Here is a 20,857-nt window from a genome sequence, read left to right on the forward strand (position 1 = left end):
GCTGAGGTAGGTCAAAAGCTAGGCCTCCTGTGCGCTAGTTAGCCAAGTTGTGAATGCAAAGGAAAAGTTCTCAAAGGAAATTAAAAGTACTACTCCAGTGAACACATGAATGATACGGAAGTGAAATAACCTTGTTGCTGATACGGAGAAAGTTTAGTGGTCTGGACAGAGGATCAAACCAGCTACAACATTCCCTTGAGCCAAAGTCTAATCCAGAGCAAGGCTCTAACTTCAGTTCTATAAAGGCTGGGAGAGGTGAGGAAGTTGCAGAAGAAAAGCTGAAAACTAGCAGAGGTTGGTTCATGAGGTTTAAGGAAAGAAGCCATCTCTATAATTTAAAAATGCAAGGTGAAGCAGCAATTGCTGATACAGAAATTTCAGCAAGTTATCCAGACGATAATTGATGAAGGTGATTATACTAAACAGATTTTCAATGTATATGAAATTCTATTGGAATGCTATTGGGAAAAGACACCATCTAGGACTCATGTGGCTGGAGAGAAGTCAGTGCCTGGCTCCAAAGGATAGGCTGACTCTTATTAGGGGCTAATGCAGCTGGTGATTTTAAGTGAAGTCAGTGCTCATATACTATTCCCCAAATTATAAGGCCCTTAAGGATTGTGCTAAATTTACTTGTGCTCTATAAATGACACAACAAGGCCTAGATGTCAGAACATCTGTTTACAATATGGTTTACTGAATCCTTTAAGCCTACCATGGAGACCTGCTGCTCAGAATCAAAAGATTCTTTTCAAAATATTATTGCTCATTGACAATGCATTTGGTCGCCGAAGAGCTCTAATGGAGATGTATAAGGAGATGAATGTTGTTTTCATGCCTGCTAACACAGCATCCCTTCTGCAACTCATGGTTCAAGGAGTCATTTCAACCTTCAGGTCTTATTATTTAAGAAATACATTTTGTGGTGGGGTGTGGTGGCTCATGCCTGTAATCCCAGCACTTTGAGAGGCCAGAGTGGGAGGATCACTTGAGGCCAGGAGGAGTTCAAGGCTACAGGGAACTGTGATCATGCCACTGCACTCCAGCCTGGTGACAGAATGAGACCTCGTCTCTAAAATAAAGAAATAAGGAAGAAAAGAAGGAAAGGAGGGAAGGAAGAGAAGGAAAGGAAGGAAGGAAGGAAAAGAAAAGAAAAGAAAGACATTTTGTAAGGCTATAGATACCATAGATGGTGATTTCTCTGATGGATCTGGGCAAAGGATCCTGGAAAGGATTCTCCATTCTAGATGCCATTAAGAACATTCATGATTCATGGGAGGAGGTCAAAGTATCAACATTAACAGACGTTTGGAAGAAGTTGATTCCAACCCCCATGGGTGACTTTGATGGGTTCAAGACTTCAGTGGAGGAAGGAACTGCAGATGTGATGTAAATATCAAGAGAACTAGAATTAGAAGTGGAGCCTGAAGAGTGACTGAATTGCTGAAATCTCCGTGTAAAACTTGAACGATGACAAGTTGCTTTTTGTGGAAGAGCAAAGAAAGTGGTTTCTTGATATGGAATCTACTCCTGGTGGAGATGCTGTGAACATTGTTGAAATGACAACCATGAGTTTAGAATATTACATAAACTTAATTGATAAAGCAGTAGCAGGTTTGAGAAGATTGGTCCTTTTTTTTTTTAAATGAGACACGGGGAGACATATGAGACATATGTTGCTTATGCTGGAATGCAGTGGTTCACAGGTGTGATATATTGCCTTGAACTCCTGTCCTCAGGTGATCCTCCCACTTCAGCCTCCCAAGTAGCTGGGACTGCAGGTGTGTACCATTGTGCCTGACTCTGACTCCAATTTTGAAAGAAGTTTTACTCTGGGTAAAATGCTGTCAACCAGCATGGCATGCTACAGAGAAATCTTTCATGAAAAGAAGAGCCGATCAATGTGGCAAACTTTATTGTTGTGTTGTTTTTAAAAAATTGTGACAGCCACCCCAGCCTTCAACAACCACTGTCCTCACAAGTGAGCAGTCATCAACATTGAGGCAAAACCCTCCACCAGCAAAAAGATTAAGACTTACTGAAGGCTGAGATGATTGGTAGCATTTTTTAGCAATAAAGTATTATCTTTTTTTTTTTTTTTTTGAGACAGAGTCTCACTCTGTTACCCAGGCTAGAGTGAGTGCCGTGGCGTCAGCCTAGCTCACAGCAACCTCAAACTCCTGAGCTCAAGGGATCCTCCTGTCTCAGCCTCCCGAGTAGCTGGGACTACAGGCATGCACCACCATGCCCGGCTAATTTTTTCTATATATATATTTAGCTGTCCATATAATTTCTTTCTATTTTTAGTAGAGATGGGGTCTCGCTCTTGCTCAGGCTGGTCTTGAACTCCTGAGCTCAAATGATCCGCCCACCTCGGCCTCCCAGAGTGCTAGGATTACAGGCGTGAGCCACCACGCCCGGCCTAGCAATAAAGTATTTAACAATGAAGATATGTACAATGTTTTTTAAGACATGTTGCTATTGTATACTTCATAGACCACAGTATAGTGTAAACAACTTTTATATGTACTGGGAAACCAAAAAATTCATGTGACTTGCTCTATTTCAATATTCACTTTACTGCAGTGGTCTGGAACTGATCCGACAGTATCTGTGAGGTATGCCTGCATATAATGTGATGAATTTTCACAAAGTGAATGTACTGTGGTATTTAACACCCAGATCAAAAAATATCTTATTGCCAGATCCCAAAAGCACTCCATTGTGACATTGTCATCTCTTCTAGTCACTACCTCTACCACCATCCTGATATTTAACACCATAAAGTTTGCATTATTTTGAACTTTATGTAATAAATGGAATCCTATGGTTTGTTCTCTTTTGTATGTTTTCTGCAATGATATATATAAATATTCTCACTAGGATTAATAATAACTAAAAATAGTCTCTTGTTTTTCTAGTGAGTTTAGGTTTTCCAATGAGTTTTCTAATGTTTACAAAAAACTTGAAGCTTTTAGACCTTTTTGGTTTTGAGAATTTGGACCTGTTTTAGAATCTAGGCTAAGGTGGTTACGGATTCATAGAACATTAGAGCAGCATTAAGAATTCCAGTCTAGTGTTTTTCTGAGTTTTAAAATATGAACTCTTTGTTTTAAATAAAAATCAAATCCTTTACTAAGTCAACCCAAGACCAATGAAATTAGAGTCTCTGGCGAATGGTGTCTGCGTTTTGGAATGTCTCACGTTTCCAGATTATTCTAATAATGTAACTAGGGTTGAGAATCACTAGTTTGAGTGAAATCTATAAAACCAATAAAAGGGGCTCTGCTCTGCTTGGAGCAAAGGGTGGAGGTTGGTGGATATCTACTAAGTTCTGAGCATAGTTTGACGAACACTGGATCTAGCCTCTTCTTTTTATAGATAAACAGCCAGTCCTGGGAGACCAAGTGATTTTCTTAAGGTAGCTCATCATTAGTCATCTATACCAGGAGGCATGATTTGATTATAGTTGAGTAGACCTTGGTTTAAATGACGGCAGCATCTTGGGTTTCATCATCATATGTATCTATCGGTTTTATACAGAAGTTGTACCTTTAACTTTTTGTCCAGACATGCAAATGCATGTAGTTTCTTATGAAGTAAGAGAACTATGGATGAATGAGTTCAGTGTAATAAAATTCCTGGAAACCAATTCAGTGGGGGAGACCTAACCAACCTAAAGCCTTGTTGATGCAAGATAAAGGACAGGCAACATATTAAAGGATGTAGGTAGATGCTGTGGAGGTGTGAAGAGAATATTACTCCTATAACATCCTACATCTGAAAATATCTTTATTACTAACAGGGAGGTAACAAGGTAAAATAGGATAAGAAAGCACTTAAAGATAGGTTTGACAGTGAATGGTTGGAGTAGTAGAAAGTACTGTGAGTTCAGTAGTGTTATCAGCTGGATCTGCTCTGTTAAGCATGGTTTTTAACAGTGAGAAATTCAGTTTAAAAGTAGAGAACTTTGGTTGGAGTAGGATAACTTCCTGAGGAGTAGGGCACATGGATGCCATCTCTGTGGTTGTTCAATGAGGTTGTTTTATTGGTTTATATTTATAAAAAAACACCTTTTTTTTTTTTTTTTTTTAAATAAAGAGATAGGGTCTTGCTCTGTTGCCCAGGCTGGAGTGCAGAGCCATGATCACAGCTCACTACAACCTCAAACTCCCTGGTTCAGGCCATCCTTCAGCCTCAGCCTCCTGAGTGGCTGGGATTACAGGAGTGAGCCACCGTGCCTGGCCGTATACAGTACTTTTAATGAAAGTGTACTTTGGAAAAATTTTGTAAAACTTTTCATGCATACTGATAAACCTCCTATTATTCACACTAGACTTACAACATTAGAAGAACTAGCTGGAATTTTATTTTGTGTGCTTATTAGGCTGCATATATTTTACTAATGTCATAGAGATTCATGCAGTGCAATACACTGAAAAACACACTTGTGAAATATGTTGTGCTGATCTGGAATCAGTTAATCTTCTGTAGTGGATGACCTGTTGCACTTTGTCAGTTACCTAGTGTAGTCACATTCATTCTGATTTGCTTAATAGCTACATTTGATTTTCATAGGAGAGCACGTTGCTAAAAATGTTAACTCTTGAAAAAAAATTGTAAATAATTTTGGTCAGCTTATTTTGCTTTATTGGTGTTCTCTGTATATCCTTTAGGCTATAATAGATTCTTTCCCAGAGAAAATTATTTATATAAATAATTTTATTTGGCTTCATCTTACTTAAAAATTTTTTTTTTTGTGATAGTTTATGTGAAAGCACCTTAAATAATAGCATGTGCATGAGTTCTTTTCTATAAGACCGTGAGGTCCATGGTCTCTTTGTACCTTTCCTCAATATCACTCTTCCTCACCTCTTCCTTTTCTCTGGAGGAACAAAAGAAGAAAAATTCCATAGCTTCTGATAAGCTTTGAAAACATGTGAGTTCAGTGTTGATACAGCCCTGCTGCACATAGACATCGGCCCCTGTCGGCTTTACAATGTGTGCTGCAGCGGAATGTCAGCAGGGCCTCCTCTCAGAGAGCCAAGCTTCTCCCTCCCCTGCATGTTCATTCAGCAGAATCCATTCCCAGTTACAGCACTGCCAAGATTAGCCGTTAACGCTTTCATAGCTGATTCTTACCACCTACCTCTTCTTTCTTTATCCTTTCTTGTTGATTCATATACTATTATTTTTCAGTGACCACATTTGGAAATGTTGTGCATCTCATCTACCTCTGTTGCAGCTGCTTGAAACTTTTAGGTTGTAGAGAGTGAAGCAATAAAATGTTGCTGGAATGAATAGTGTCTTTGGAGTCCCTTGTAGGTTCTGCCATTGCTTGTTACTGCCAAGCGTTCTCAAGCTAATTACTAAAGAACTGGTTGTTACAGGGTCCTTCTGCTGGTCAAGTTCACTTTTTAGATTTTTTAAAAAGTAATTTTGATGTTATTTTTAATGGAATGAATCTCTTGAATCCTGACATTGCTTAGTATGGTATTTTTACTATTGTGATTTGTGTTTGGTAATATTATCTTTTCTTGTTTCTGTACTTTCCTTCCTCCATCAATTTCTTCCTATTTCTGCCTTTCTTTCTCATTTATCCCTATACTAACAGGACTATATGATGGTTAAATGAAACCAACTTCTTTGAAAGATACCCTAGAGAATTCAGTCTTACCACTTCGTTTGGAAGACAGCGTCTACGTGGTCACTACAGCTGTGTGATGCTTCCTGTGGTTTGTTGCAGCTCCATTCTCTTCCTTCTCTCTCACTCATGAATAGGAAAAGAGATATTCTCAGGATGGGTGAACTACGAATGAATGAGCTCAATGTAATAAAATTCCTGGAAACCAACTCAAACCAACTTAAAGCCTTGCTGACAGCGGGTAAAGGGCAGGCAACACAATAAAGCATGTAGGTAGACGCATTGGAATTGTGAAGAAAATTTTACTCCTTATAACATCGTACATCTGCAAATACTTACCAGTATAGTTGGGAAGTAATAGGAAGGTAGCAAGGTAAAATAGGTTAAAATTGATTTAGCATACTTTTTTGTTTCTTTTTGAGGGCCATGTGTGTACCAGGTATGGTGCTTGGTGGGAATACAAAGATGAGTAGGAATTAAGGCTCATAGTTTGGGAAAGCTAAACAGGTGAAAATAAGTGATACAAGCGCGACAGTAGAGTTATGTTGAGAACATTTATGGGAAATAGAGGAGACTGACCTCAGTCAGCTTGGGAAGTCAGAGCAGGCTTTTAAAGGAGATGATGCCTGAACTAAGAATGAAAGGAGAGGTAGGAGTAAAGAGGGGAAAGGGCAGGGACAACTGTATAAATAAAGGTTAGGGGGTGTATAATAAATATTAATAGCACGGGACTTTGGGTAACTGAAAGCTATTTGGGGTTTCCAGAACTTATACTACAAGCAGTTTGTTGTTACTTGAGTTGTTGATTATCTGGAGGAGGCCATAGTACAGTCGTGCCTCACTTAACAACGCGGGTATGTTCTGAGAAATGTGCCGTTGGGTGATTCTGTCGTTGTGTGAATGTCATAGAATATGTTTACACAAACCTAGATGGTACAACCTGCTACACGCCCAGGCTCTGTGGTAGAGCCTGTTGCTTCTAGGCTGCATACCTGTACAGTATGTTACTGCTCTGGACATTGTAGGCAGTTGTAACACAGTGGTAAATATTTGTGTATCAGAACATATCTAGACATAGAAAAGTACAGTAAAAACACAAAAGATGTAAAAGATAAAAAATGGTACACCTGTATAGGGAGCCTGCAGAACCGGAAGTTGTTCTGGGTGAGTCAGTGAGCAATTGTGAAGGCCTGGGATGTTCCTGTACGCTACTGTAGACTTTATAAACACTGTACATTTAGGCTACACTAAACTTACAAAAATTTTTCTTTATTCATTAATAAATTGACCTTAGCTTACTGTAACTTTTTTGTTTTATAAACGTTTTTTTAAAACTTTTTGACTCGTGAGAATAATATTTAGCTTAGAACACAAACACATTGTATAGCTGTACAAAAACATTTTCTTTATATCATTATAGAGTGGAGGTATGAAGAGAATGATACACATATAGCATCCTGCATCTGAAAGTACTTATCAGTACAGTTATGAATTTTTTTCTAATTCATATTTTTACTTTATTTTTTACTTTTTAAGCTTTTCTGTTAAAAAACTAAGACACAAACACACATTAGCCTAGCCCTATCCAGGGTCAGAATCATCAATATCAGTCTTCCGTCTCATCTTGTCCGCCTGGAAAGTCTTCAGGGGCAATAACACACATGGAACTGTCATCTCCTATCATAACAATGCCTCCTTCTGGAATACCTCCTGAAGGACCTGCCTGAGGAGTTTTACAGTTAACTTTTTTTTTTAAATAAGCAGAAGTCATACACTTTAAAATAACAATAGGCTGGGTGCAGTGGCTCACGCCTATAATCCTGGCATTTAGGGAGACCACGGTGAGAGGATTGCTTGAGGCCAAGAGTTTGAGAACAGCCTAGGCAAACATAGCGAGACCCCATTTCTACAAAAAAATAAAAAAATTTAGTTGGGTGTGGTGGCACATGCTTGTAGTCCTAGCTGCCCGAGAGGCTGAGGCAGGACAATCACTTGAGCCCAGGAATTCAAGGCTTCAGTGACCTATGATCATGCCACTGCATACTCGCTTGGGTGACAGAGTGAGACCCTGTCTCAAAAAAATAATTAAAAAAAAAACCCCAGTAAAAAGTATGATAAATACATAAACCAATAACATGACCATTTATCATTATTAATTATTATGTACTGTACATAATTGTATATGCTGTACTTTTATATGACTGGCAGCACAGTAGGTTTGTTTGCACAGGCATCACCACAAACATGTGAGGAATGTGTTGTGCTATGATGTTACCATAGCTATGATGTCACCACAGCTATGATGTCACTAGGTGATAAGAATTTTTTAGCTTCATTATAATCTTATGGGACCACCATTTTATATGTGGTCTGTTGGCTGAAACATTGTTACATGGTACATTGATGGTACATAAAATGTATTTATGACATTAGGACTTCCCCATTTATTTTCATTTATTTTTTAGCTTTCTGGGATGTGCTAGCATAGGGAAGGATTATGTCTATTGCTGATATGAACCTAGTGTCCAAATTTGGATGTTCCCCAGGGTTATCTTGCCACTTACAATAGATTTATGTTCAGGGTTCTGAGAGCATGAACATAGATGCTCTTATTTTTCCTTGACTCAGTTGCAGAGAGTAGTTGTTAGAATTCTAGTATGATTGCTTCATTTTCTTGACTCTGACATCTTTTCTATAGGAGAATAACTTTCCTCAGTAAGCTCAAAGCAAAGGGTAAGAATGCTAAACAGTTTAATCCAGTCATTTGAGTTCTGGTATGGTTTTTTCTTCATTTTAGTGTGTCTCTTGCTGGCATTTAGATCATTCTGAGAACTTTGTTTTGGTTTAATATTTGAGAGCTTGCAGTGTGCTCTGCTGTACAGAAAATAAATGCCTGTCATCAACTGAAAGAACACTGGGCTAATGACCAGGAGCAATGAATTACCTTAGAAGCTCTTCCTCTGTCTCACTTTCTGAGGTTCAGACTCATTAAAGTAGTTACTTAGTTTCCTCTTCTAAAATGAAAGAAATTAGAATACTTTCTTTTCATAGAGATATCGTAAAGATTTATGAGTCCATTCATAGTGATCTTATAGGTTCTAAACTCATTTGAATATATTGCATGTAAAATAAATGCTTCATATGTGTCCCCTTTCTCTTTCTTGAATATTGTTAATTGAAAATTTGCAATAGGGTATAGTGCTGGTGACTGTGTGTGTATAACTGTTGTGTTTTACCAACCTATGACCTTTATTTTTGGACAAGAACTCTGTCCTGTACTTTTTGTGTACTTTGTATAGTACTAAAACAATGAAAGATTCTTATTGACTGTTATTTATCTGAAAATGCTTCTTTTTCCTTCAGGTCAAACGCTGAATAAACCTAGAGTATATAATTAGCATTTTTATTAGGATTGTGTTTCATATTTTGGCCAGTTTGGATTTAAGATAGAATTATTTATATTGGTTGGTGTAAAACTAATTTTTACAGAATAAGAGTAATTCACTGGTATTATTAAGAAAGAGATATAACTTTCTAGATATTTGAATTGCATCTGCTATACAGTAGCCATTTACTTTCAAATTAATTTCTCAAATTTGTTTTTGTCAATTTTTCATCAGAAATTTATTGAGCATTTATGCCAAGTACTGTGCTGTGTTTAGGGTAAAAAGATGGCACTCCTAAGGCCTAGAAAATTTATTGAAGACAAATACAAAGAAATAAATTGCAGATCAGTCTGGTAATTGTTATTCTATGGGTATGCATACAGTGCTGAGCAGCACAGATGAGAATATCAAATAGCCCAAGGAAGATGAAAGCTTGGCTTGGTGACTTAAGTAAGAATTATTTTAAACTCTTTTGCATCTTGCATTAATAAAGTTTAATTTATATATTTACATATTTCAGAAAAAAATTGTTCTTAATTTAACATTTATAATAGGGTTATCAACTGGTATTTTCTCTGACTTTGGTCATCTTGATAAATGGTGCCTTGATTTCTCTGTGATAACATTGTTTGTAATGGTGACCATTTGCATGTGTCTGTAATTCTCTTTTTCTCTAACTAAAAATATCTGTAGGCTACATAGTTCTGTTATTTTAGGAATCAGGATAAACTGGATCAAAGTGTTCTCTTGTTCCAAGAAACTAATGATAGTTTATTTGTTGGAAGTTCTGCCTCAGAAGAGCTTCTGGTATTTATCTAAAAAGTATGAAGCGTTGTTGTGATCTTTTGTTGTTTTTTCAGATGTATTATTTTTCTAGTAAAAGTCATAGTCCCTGTCAGATATTTATGAATTTTTATTACTATTGTTCACAGTTTCCTCCCATTTCATTGAGATATAGCTTGGTATAATAATAGCACAACCCTTAGAGTACATTTTAAGCAACTACTTTTTCGGCCTTTCCTGATCAAGCTGAGTGTTCGAATGAAAAGCAGACCTAGTGGGTGTTGCTAATAAAATTTGGAGTGCGAGATCATTTTGCAGAGTGTCAGCAGCAGAATTCCCAAATAGAAATTCCAGTAATATCTTACAACTGAGATCTTTCTGTTAAACCCAACGTGCCTGTTTCTGGTTGATCATTATAAATGTCTGTGAGATGTGTGCATGTGCTTATTTTATCTTCTATGTGAATATGCTAGAGAAAGAGTAGCCTGGCTTGTGGCCTGCTTTTTTTTCTTCTTCTAAGGGAATTGGCAGGAATTTTTATAAAGTAAAGCCTGCCTTGTTGTAGTTTAAAGAGGGAATATTGATATATATTTCAATGGAGAAAATTGCTGTGTAGATTTCTAGGCTCCCAGTCAGAGCATTGCTTTAGTTCTATACCATAGTAAAGTTGGTGTGAGCAGAGCTGAAGATATAAATGCATTGGTAGGTGCATTTTATTTCTTCACTGAACAGTAATTGCCATACTAGATTTAGTCATGTAGGTTATAGTGTATGTGAGACCATACATATGTAATCTGTATCAAAATTGTAACTGTGTATACTTTATGGTCCATCAATTCCATCTTTGAGCATTTATTCCCAAGAAAAATTTGGATTCATGTTTATAGATATATATATGAAAGTGCCTCTTATACTAACAGAAAATGAGAGCCAATCTAATATTTATCAGTAGTTACAAATAAATTATTTAATATCCATAAGTGAAATTCTATGGCATATATCTTCCCTCCACCCAATTTATTTATTTATTTTTTATTTATTTTTTGGTTTTTTAAATTCTTTTTTTCTTTCTTATAAAGGGTTATTTATCTATTTATTTTTAACACAGGGTCTCACTCTGTTGCCCAGACTGGAGTGCAGTGGCACGATCATTGCAGCCTCAAATTCCTTGGCTCAAGTGATCCTCCTACCTCAGCCTCCCAAGTAGCTGGGACTACAGGCATGCACCACCATGCCCGGCTAATTTTTAAATTTTTTGAAGAGCTGGGGTCCTACTGTGTTGCCCAGGCTGGTCTTGAACTCCTGGGCTCAAGTGATCCTCCCACCTTGGCCTCCCAAAGTTTTGGGATTACAGACATGAGTCACTGTGTCAGGCCTCCACCGAATTTTTTTATTGTGTTAAAATAGTCATCCTGTAACAATTTTTTAAAGTTTAGTTTGTAGATTCCATTTGGTAAGGGAATCATTATCAGAAGTAATGCTAAAATGTTATAATAGGAAAAGAGATCCACCAATATAGCTTATGGTTATTAGACTCGGGCTACTTTTAATCATAGAATAATCTTATATATTGGTGTAAGAGTTGATGAATGACTTTAGCTGTATGAATATACAATAGTCACACTGCAAACATTTTGCATCCCTTTTGTGACCTAATTTACATACATTTAAACTATGTTGCAGTTCTGCTTTGCTGTTTAATAAAAAGCTGTTTCAGAGAAAAAAAAATACATACAATGTAAAATTTACCATCAGAATCATTTTCGAGTGTACAGTTTAGTGGCATTAGGTACATTCATGTTGTGAAATCATCACTACTATCTGTCTCTAAAACCCTTCATCTCACAAAATTGAAACTCTATACGCATTAGACAGTAACTCCTCATTCTCTCCTCCTCCTAGTCCCGGGCAAACATGGTTCTACTTTCTGTCTTTATAAATTTGACTACTCTAGATAACTTCATATAAGTAGAATCATATGGTATTTGTCTTTTTGTGATTGGCTTATTTCCCTTAGTACTATATCCTTAAGGTTCATCCTGTTGTAGCATGTGTCAGAATTTCTTTCCTTTTTAAGGCCAAAAATCATTGGTAAGCATTTAAAAAAAAATTATTTTCTGAATGGATAATACAGGTATTTATACCCTCATTTAAAATGTGAGAACTCTGAAACCCAGAAAGATGGTGATGTGTCCAAATTTCATAGCTAGTCAATGTAAGAGCTGGAACTAAGACTCATGTCTTCTCATCATGGTTTAGTGTTCTTCCCTCCCTGGCACACTGCCAAGCCTCGAACACAAGGAATGATCTTTTCTTGTTGTTTCTTAATTCCTAAAAATAAGATTCTTAGTGTAACAGCCTGTTGGAATTCATTGTATAATATGCTGGAATTTACTTATCCATTCAGATTAAAGGTTCATATACCTTCGGATATAAGCTAAAGATATACCCTCTCAAACCATTTAGTTGTTGATCTACACTAGCATCTTCATTTAATTACTCACCCATATAGTTATCTTCCTCTATGAAAAGCTCACATAATGTCAGTTTTTAAAAAACTTTGTTATATTGTTATCTTTGGGTAGTACTGACTGACTTTAGTGGGATGCAAGGATTGCTTTGGTTTGAGTGCCAGCTCTATCCCTTTCTGTGTAATCTTGGACAAGTTACTTAAACCTCTCTAAGCCTGGTGCCCTCATCAATACAATTGAAATAATAGTACATGGGTTGGGTATCTAAAATAGTCAAATTCACAGAATCACAGAGTGTAATGGTGGTTGCCAGGGGCTGCGGGGAGGGAAAGGAATGGAGAGTTACTAATTTATGGACATAAATTTTCAGTTAAGCAAGATGAATAAGGTCTAGAGATCTGCTGTACAACATTATGCCTATAGTCAACAATAATATATACTTAAAATTTGTTAGGAGGGTAGATCTCATGGTAAGTGTTTTTATCACAATAAAATAAATAGTACATGTGTCATAATGAAGATGAACTGAATTAACATATAAGAAGTGCTTGGCACAATTTGGTATATATAAACCACTCATTAAATGTTAGTATTTATTATTTAATGTTTATAATATTTAAAAGTCATTTTGTGTTTTGATATCCTTTGTATTTTTTGGTGAGATTTTTTGAATGAATGTGTTCATATTTATTTCCCCTATAGATTTCTCGTTTCCTCCCTCCTTCAACTTTAGTTCCTATGTAATGCCTTCTATTAGTTTGGACCAATGTCTTTATTTTATCATGTCTTATGCAAAGTGAGGAGCTGCCATACTTTTTTCATGCTTCTTGTTAAATTACTGACATCTTGCAGGTTGCATCTAAATCATTTTTTAGGAAACTGTGAAATAGAACAAGGTGAATCCTAATTTGCTGGATGCAGATTTCTGAGAGGCCGTGTAGCTATTTTTGACTCACCACAATCTGCTCTGTTTTTGCTACTTGAGGAGGAAAGCTGATTTGGGGTTTTCTTTTTTGTCTTGGTTCTAGCACATGCAGATGACGATCCAGGCTCTTCAGGATGAATTGCGGATCCAGAGGGACCTGAATCAGCTGTTTCAGCAAGACAGTAGCAGTAGGCCTGGCGAACCTTGTGTGGCAGAGCTGACGGAGGAGAACTTTCAGAGGTTACATGCTGAGCATGAGCGGCAGGCCAAAGAGCTGTTCCTTCTTCGAAAGACCCTGGAGGAAATGGAGCTGCGTATTGAGACTCAGAAGCAGACCTTAAATGCTAGGGATGAATCCATCAAGAAGCTTCTGGAGATGTTGCAGAGCAAAGGACTTTCTGCTAAGGCTACTGAGGAAGACCATGAGAGAACAAGACGGCTGGCAGAGGCAGAGATGCACGTCCACCACCTAGAAAGCCTTTTGGAGCAGAAGGAAAAAGAGAACAATATGTTGAGGGAGGTGAGTGACCACTTTTTTAGTTGTTACCATTTATCGTCTTCTTTTTCTTTATTAATCAGCATGGTGGCCTAGATAAATTTGTGTGCTCTGCTGGGCTAGTGGAAGGAAATTGTGTTTTGTATGTAAGTGTGTCACTGATTTCTGTTGTGATTTGCTCTCTTATATGGGTTGACTTCATCTGCTGGTATGTATACTGGCTTGATAACTTTCTGGGTCTTTTCTTCCCCCACCCCCTGATTTCCAGAGGCTCATTTGTTGCTAGAGGGGAACAGAATTTTTTTGGTTTCTTACTCATCTTTAGATTTGTTCATAGAGATAACACAACAAAACCAGAATCTGAGTAGCTACCTATTGTTCAATTTTAAAATATTAATAAGAGAAAGTAAGTGGTTATCTCAGTTTATGTGTGCTTATAAAGTCCTTGGCAGCAGTGATGGATGTTTGCCCTGTGGTTTCCATGGAAACTGTTGCCTTGCTATAAAAGATATGGGATAAAAATCATTTGCTGCCATGGAGGCATAGCTAGAAGATTGATATAGAGACATACTGTTATTTATTTTTTAGAGAGGAAATTTAAGCTTTAGCTGACCTCGGTAAATACTGATGATGTTTTACTTTGCTAGGTAATGCTTCATTTAAAGAAGGCATAAAGGAAGAATTCATCTTACATTGAATTAAAAAAATTAACAGCTGTAATAGCTTTTCTATTTATGGCCAGACTTAATCTTTACATTTGGATAGGGGAAAAAAATCCCCAAACTGTATTAAGAGTCTGAATAATTCCTTTTTAGATGAAATGTGAGGAAGGAGGTTAAAAAACTGGCATAGTCCCAAAGCAGCGAAATAGTAATTTTAAAAAATACTTTTAAATTTGTAGTTTGTTCCATAATTTCTCCTTTTGTAAAAAATCTGAAATCTTTATTTACAGTGAGGACATTTTTGTTTTTGAAGGAGAATGTCATTGTTTTTTAAAAACATGATTTTATTTCACAAGAAATCCATTGTACTTGATTAGAAAAATTAGAAATAGATTAGCAAAAACTTAAAACCTAAGATATTATTACCTAGTGATAATTGTTAACTTTTGTCATATATATGCTTCTAGTCATTTTTATCATTTATACATTTTTTTCATTATTTCTGTTTCTTTTTCAACAAAGGTAGAATACTATACATCACCATGTTCAATATAACTTTCTGTGATGTTGGAAATGTTCTGTATCTGCTCTGTCAAATATAATAACCACTAGCCACATGTGGCTGCTGAGCAGTTGAAATGTGTTTATGGTGACTAGGAACTGATTTTTTTTTTTTTTTTTTTGAGGCAGAGTCCAGCTCTGTCACCCAGGCTAGAGTGCTGTGGCATCAGCCTAGCTCGCAGCAACCTCAAACTCCTGGGCTCTAGCGATCCTCCTGCCTCAGCCTCCCGAGTAGCTGGGACTACAGGCATGCGCCACCATGCCCAGTTAATTTTTTTTTTCTATATATTTTTAGCTGTCCAGCTAATTTCTTTCTATTTTTTAGTGGAGACGGGGTCTCGCTCTTGCTCAGGCTGGTCTCGAACTCCTGACCTCGAGCGATCCTCCTGGCTCGGCCTCCCAGAGTGCTAGGATTACAGGCGTGAGCCACTGGGCCTGGCCTGGTTTTTAAATTTCTTTAAATATAACTAATTTAAAATTAAATTAAATTAAAGTATATACATGTAGTTAGTGGCTATTGTGTTAGAGCAGCTATGCCTTACTTAATAATTTATCTTAACTATCTTTCTCTGTCAGAACTTGTGCTGCTTCTGTTGTTCCGGATATTTCAATCTATGCCAATTCTTTATTAAGTTTTGCAGTTAATAAATACTGAATAACTAAGACTTGCACTCCTCCTACCCCCCTCCTCCTCCCACGTCACCCGGACTCCGGCCCAGGCCGGGGGTGCCGTGTGCGCATGCGGGCGTGCAGCCGGTCGTCGGCGGCCTTCGTGGAAAAGGGGGCTTGACCCCGGCCATCGTCGGGCCGTTGCCGCGCCGGCGCTCCGTGCCACGGGGGCGGGAACCCCCGGGCGCCTGTGGGGCGCCCCACGTTAAAGTCTAATTTTTTAAATTAAAAAAAAAAAAAAAAAAAGAAAAGAAAGACTTGCAGAAAGGCACAGTGTTAATTCTGGCAGTGAGCAATCAGAAATATGGTGAATTTGGAAAAGTAATGGGAAAAATCCGTGAATGTAAAACTGATTTTCAAATAAGAAGAAGCTCTACAAATATCAAGTCTCACATATTTGCACATAATGTAGGAAGAAATCTAGTCCTTCCTTGGCCCTCATATGTTAGAAATATAAGTAAAAAAATTAAAATGATAATTTGAGGTAAAGTTTTGTAACATATGTGTCTAGGCTAATAAAGATTGTTTCTAAAGCAGTAAGATGCTAGAGGCACTTGGTACAGCCTTTTGTTTCTCACGTATTCAACAATTATTTTTATTGAGCCTTTAATATGTATTTGATGCTGGGATAGGCACTGGGTATTCATTTTCATATCAGAGCATGTGGTCTGTGTCCTCCTAGAACTTAAAAATCTAGTGGGAGATGGTAAACTTATAATTATGAGATGAAATAAATGAATTGAGTGGAGTGTTAATTATGTTGGGAAAGGCAATTTTTATAAACTAGTTAAGTGTCTTTGAGGAGGCTCCTGTAATGGAGATGTGAAAAAAGAGAAGCAGCCAGCCTTGCTGAGCATTTGGGTGAAGTCATTTCATGAAGGACAGTTCCAAAGGCCTGATAGGAAGGAGATTTGAGGGAACAGGAAGGAGGCTAGAAGGCAAGGCCTACGGTGTAAAGGGAAGACTTTATGAGATGAGAAGTTGGAGAGGTAGCCAGAGTAAGAGTCACTCATTCTACTCATCAGCTGTTTATTGGACACCAACCATGTGCAAAGCCCTAAGGATATAGCAATGAATAAAACAAAATCCATGTTCCCTAGGAGACAAAGTACCTGCCTTCCAACAATTTTATTCAAAGTGCTAGAGAAAACCATTCCGCTGTTTAATCAAGGGGGTGACTCGATCTGATTTAGCTTTTAAAATTTACTCTGATTGTGTTGACAATAAATGGCAGAGAGACAAGAGTGAATAAGGGAATCTAGTAAGGAATTTAACTGCTAATCTAGGTTAGGTGAAGGGTGACTTGAAATAACTGCTGGAGGTGTACATAATATTACTAGTGTATCAAGGAAGGCAAAAAGAATTTTGGATTGGCAATACTTGGATATCCATAGATTTTATTATTTGTTGGATTTTTGTCCATCTTTTTAAAAATCGGTATTTCATTAATTCTGAGACTCACAATTTTCTCCACTTTAACAACGTGAAATTGAATGAAGTCTTATACTTGATGCCATTTTACAATCTGTCAGCAAAGCAGCAGCCCTGATCTATTTGTTTGCTTGTGTATTCACAAATACAATCAAGGCCATTCATTTTGTCAGCACTTCAGTTGAGGTATGAGCATTGTTAGTATTTCTCATGTTAACTTTAATTGTTGTTTGATATGTCGTCCGAAATATTCTGTGAATCAGCATTAAAATGAAGTTAGTGGGTATGGAGAAAGTTGTGAAAACAGTTTATAATGATAAATGATTAATGTGATTAAACTGTTTTAATAAGTAAAAAGAACTCTTGCAATCACTATTAAATACAATTTTAAATGATAAACCTTTGTGTTATGATTTATTTGGAGGCATTTCCCATCATTTCTTTCCAGCACATCGAACGGTGATGTGTCTTACAATGGCATCTTAGATTTGTTGAAATAGGGTAACATTAAAATAGCATTTGTATCCAGTGACATTTATGATTAGTTTTTTATATTATATATGAACATGATTCTGTAGATAACAGGTAAATAATTGCCCCTAAAAAAAGACAGAGGAAAAAGTAAAATTTCTATTAAGCATTGTTATTTTTTGTTTGTATTGAAATTGCATTGTTGTGTGTTAGGTTTTGTGTTTTGCTGTAGTCCCTTTCCTTTGATTGATAGAAGAGTGAGGACATCTATTGGACAAGTGCTGAATTACAGGCCAGACTTGGTTTGTACTTGGGGCTTGGGCATATGGAGTTTCAACCAACTTTACATACAGGTGATCCTGTTATATTAACACATGAAAATTTCATGCCCAAACTTTGGTTCTCAGTTTCTTGACAGAGAATACCTAAGTTGGCCATGGAATTTTGGTATCTTAATGCATGTACATACCAAGTATTGTCTATTGGCCAACTAAATAATATATTTCAATGTATGCTCCTATTTTTTTAAATGTAGGTAGATGCTCTTGTGATGAATAAAATATAACTTTGTTTTAAAACATTATTGCAGTCTGACAGTTTTTTGTCATGTCAACAAACCCTTTTAGTATAACTGTTAATCATGTTAGGGTTTGCATAAATGTTTGAGGTTAAAAGTGCTAATATTTGACTAGGTTCTAGGCTAGGAATTCTGTATCTGACTAGCACATCTGATGAATGCCTATCAGTGTTGTTGGCAGATGAAAAGTATAAGCAGGGAAGATTGAGGAAAAAAGAAACAGATACATAGAGAAAAAAATAGACAATAGGAGGAATTAAAGAGGTTCTCAGTTTGATCTTTTGTAGTGATTTTTGGAAAATGAGGCTAGTGTCATAGCTTATTTAGAAAAAATTTTTTAAAGTACTTTGAGTTGCTGTTTTAACTCATACCTTATTTATTTAGGTTATTCCTCCCCCCTTTTTGTTGTGTCATTTGTCCCTCATTTCCATTTTGACAGGATAACTTTTTCTCAGCATACCAGTACCAGAGATGGTAAGGGTTAAAGTGCAATGCTGCAGGCCACTGGTGAATAGACTGAAAAAGGAGTGAGGGTTCTTTTCACTTGCCCTCCCCTTCCTTAATTCTGTCTCCTCTATGTTGCGAGTACAGTAAACCCAGAACTTGTGTGGAAGATTGAATCTGTGAGAGACTTTACGAACAATTTGGAGCTTTTACCCTTGAACCAAGGACACTAAAGGCTACAATCTGAAACTTGGAGGGAGGGAAGAAATTTCAAACATTCAGACTTTTTAGTCACAAATGCTCCTTTTTCTTAGGTTTGTAAGTAAAAGTTGACTTACATTTAGAGACGACAGAGTCTTGCTCTGTTGCCCGGGCTAGAGTGCTGTGGCATCAGCCTAGCTCAGAGCAACCTCAAACTCCTGGGCTCAAGCGATCCTCCTCCTGTCCCAGCCTCCCGAGTAGCTGGGACTACAGGCATGCGCCACCATGCCTGGCTAATTTTTTCTGTATATATATTTTTAGTTGTCTATATAATTTCTTTCTATTTTTAGTAGAGACGGGGGTCTCGCTCTTGCTCAAGCTGGTCTCGAACTCCTGAACTCAAACAGTCCACCCGCCTCGGCCTCCCAGAGTGCTAGGATTACAGGTGTGAGCCACCGTGCCTGGCTGAGTTTACTTACTTTTTCTTTTCTTTTCTTTCTTTTTTTTTTTGAGACAGAGTCTCACTCTGTTGCCTGGGCTAGAGTGCTGTGGTGTCAGCCTAGTTCACAGCAACCTCAAACTCCTGGGCTCAAGCAATCCTTCTGCCGCAGCCTCCCAAATAGCTGGGACTACAGGCATGTGCCACTGTGCCCGGCTAATTTTTCTATATATATTTTTAGCTGTCCATATAATTTATTTCTATTTTTAGTAGAGACGGGGTCTTGCTCTTGCTCAGGCTGGTCTCAAACTCCTGAGCTCAAACAATCCGCCTTCCTTGGTCTCCCAGAGTGCTAGGATTACAGGCATGAGCCACCGTGCCCTGCCCAGTTGACTGACTTTTAAAACGAAACAGCCAAAGAAAAGGAGAATCATGAAATTTTATTGCTAACTTGTTTGTTTTCTAACTCTAGATTAGATACTATTCTTTAGTAAATGAGTGAGAGAAAATGAACACATTTCCTAACTGTCTGCCAGTTGACAGTATCACAAAATCCAGATAATTCTTCCTCTACTTTAATTTTTTTCGAATAAATTTTTTTCAGGTCAAAAGCAACGAAATAAAGTGAGCAAATAGCCTATTCTTATACTTGTTTGAATAGTACATTCATTTCTATTTCCAGAGTTTCCTCTCTTTATTAACGATGCATGAGTCAGAGGCTTGATGTATGCAGTGGGAAAGGGAGTTTATCAGCTCACTGACTGCAAGATGTGTTCATAATGAACTTTAATGTGCAGACTTTTGGGTGGAAATTTGTTATGAGTGATGGGTTTTAAAATATCTTAATAGGAAAGCTTTCTGTCCATGAGTGGTTTAAAACACATCTTAGTTCTTTATTGTATCCAGAGAAGGAGTTCTTATTCAAATGGATTTCTGTTTTCTTTATATTTTGCTTGTATGCTTGCTAGAGTTTAAAAGTGAAATTATTATAGTTTCACCTTAAAGTAAAGCATTTGGAAATTATCCATTTGGAATTAGATAATGAGGAAAAGGAGAAATCAGATAAAATTAGTTGAAAATCTGAATTGTAAGGTATTTTAAAAATACGCAGTGTTAACATTTTCAAGTAGATATCGAAATACCAAATAAGAAATTTTGTAAAATATCAGTTATAAGAGTTTTATTAATAAAGATTGTTTATAATTAGTAGGCTTCATTTTATTTTTATTTATACATTTTAAAGTTCTATACTCACTTACTGAACAAATATCATTAAATATCTCCTGTGTACCCAATTGAGCACCTTGTTTACAGCATGGAGAATAGATTCAATGTGGGCAAACTGTGTGCTGAGAGGAGGCTGATGAGTTTGTTGTTTTAATGCAGGTGAGAGATTGTTATGGCCTAAACTAATGTCTTAGGTATTGAGATGGAAGAAAAAAAAATGAATTTAAGAGATTTTACAAACTTTTTTTGATATAGTATAGAACAGATGTAGAAATAGTGCAAAACAGATGTGTAGTCTAGTAAATTACAAAGTAAGCACTCTTGTAACTGCCACCCAGGTCTAGATGTAGAACTCTAACAGCCACCCAGAAATCCTCCAGGTGTAGGATCCCAGTCAGAACTGTCTCCCTTCCCTCTAAAAGTAACCACTATCCTGGCTTTTATGGTAGTCATGCTTTTGCTTTTTGTTG

The 20,857-nt window shown here is 37.0% G+C and overlaps 1 protein-coding gene across 3 annotated transcripts in view; it reads left to right on the top strand.

The window, feature by feature from the left end:
* ERC1 (ELKS/RAB6-interacting/CAST family member 1) overlaps positions 1 to 20,857 on the top strand; it is a 486,201-nt gene that overhangs the window by 78,578 nt on the left and 386,766 nt on the right. For all 3 annotated transcript variants that reach the window (XM_069491669.1, XM_069491670.1, XM_069491671.1), the window contains exon 3: positions 13,313 to 13,729. In XM_069491669.1, coding sequence (XP_069347770.1) covers positions 13,313 to 13,729 — 417 coding nt within the window. The remainder of the gene's footprint in view (positions 1 to 13,312; positions 13,730 to 20,857) is intronic.

Source organism: Eulemur rufifrons, chromosome 16 (assembly GCF_041146395.1).
Source record: "Eulemur rufifrons isolate Redbay chromosome 16, OSU_ERuf_1, whole genome shotgun sequence".
Lineage (NCBI taxonomy): Eukaryota > Metazoa > Chordata > Mammalia > Primates > Lemuridae > Eulemur > Eulemur rufifrons.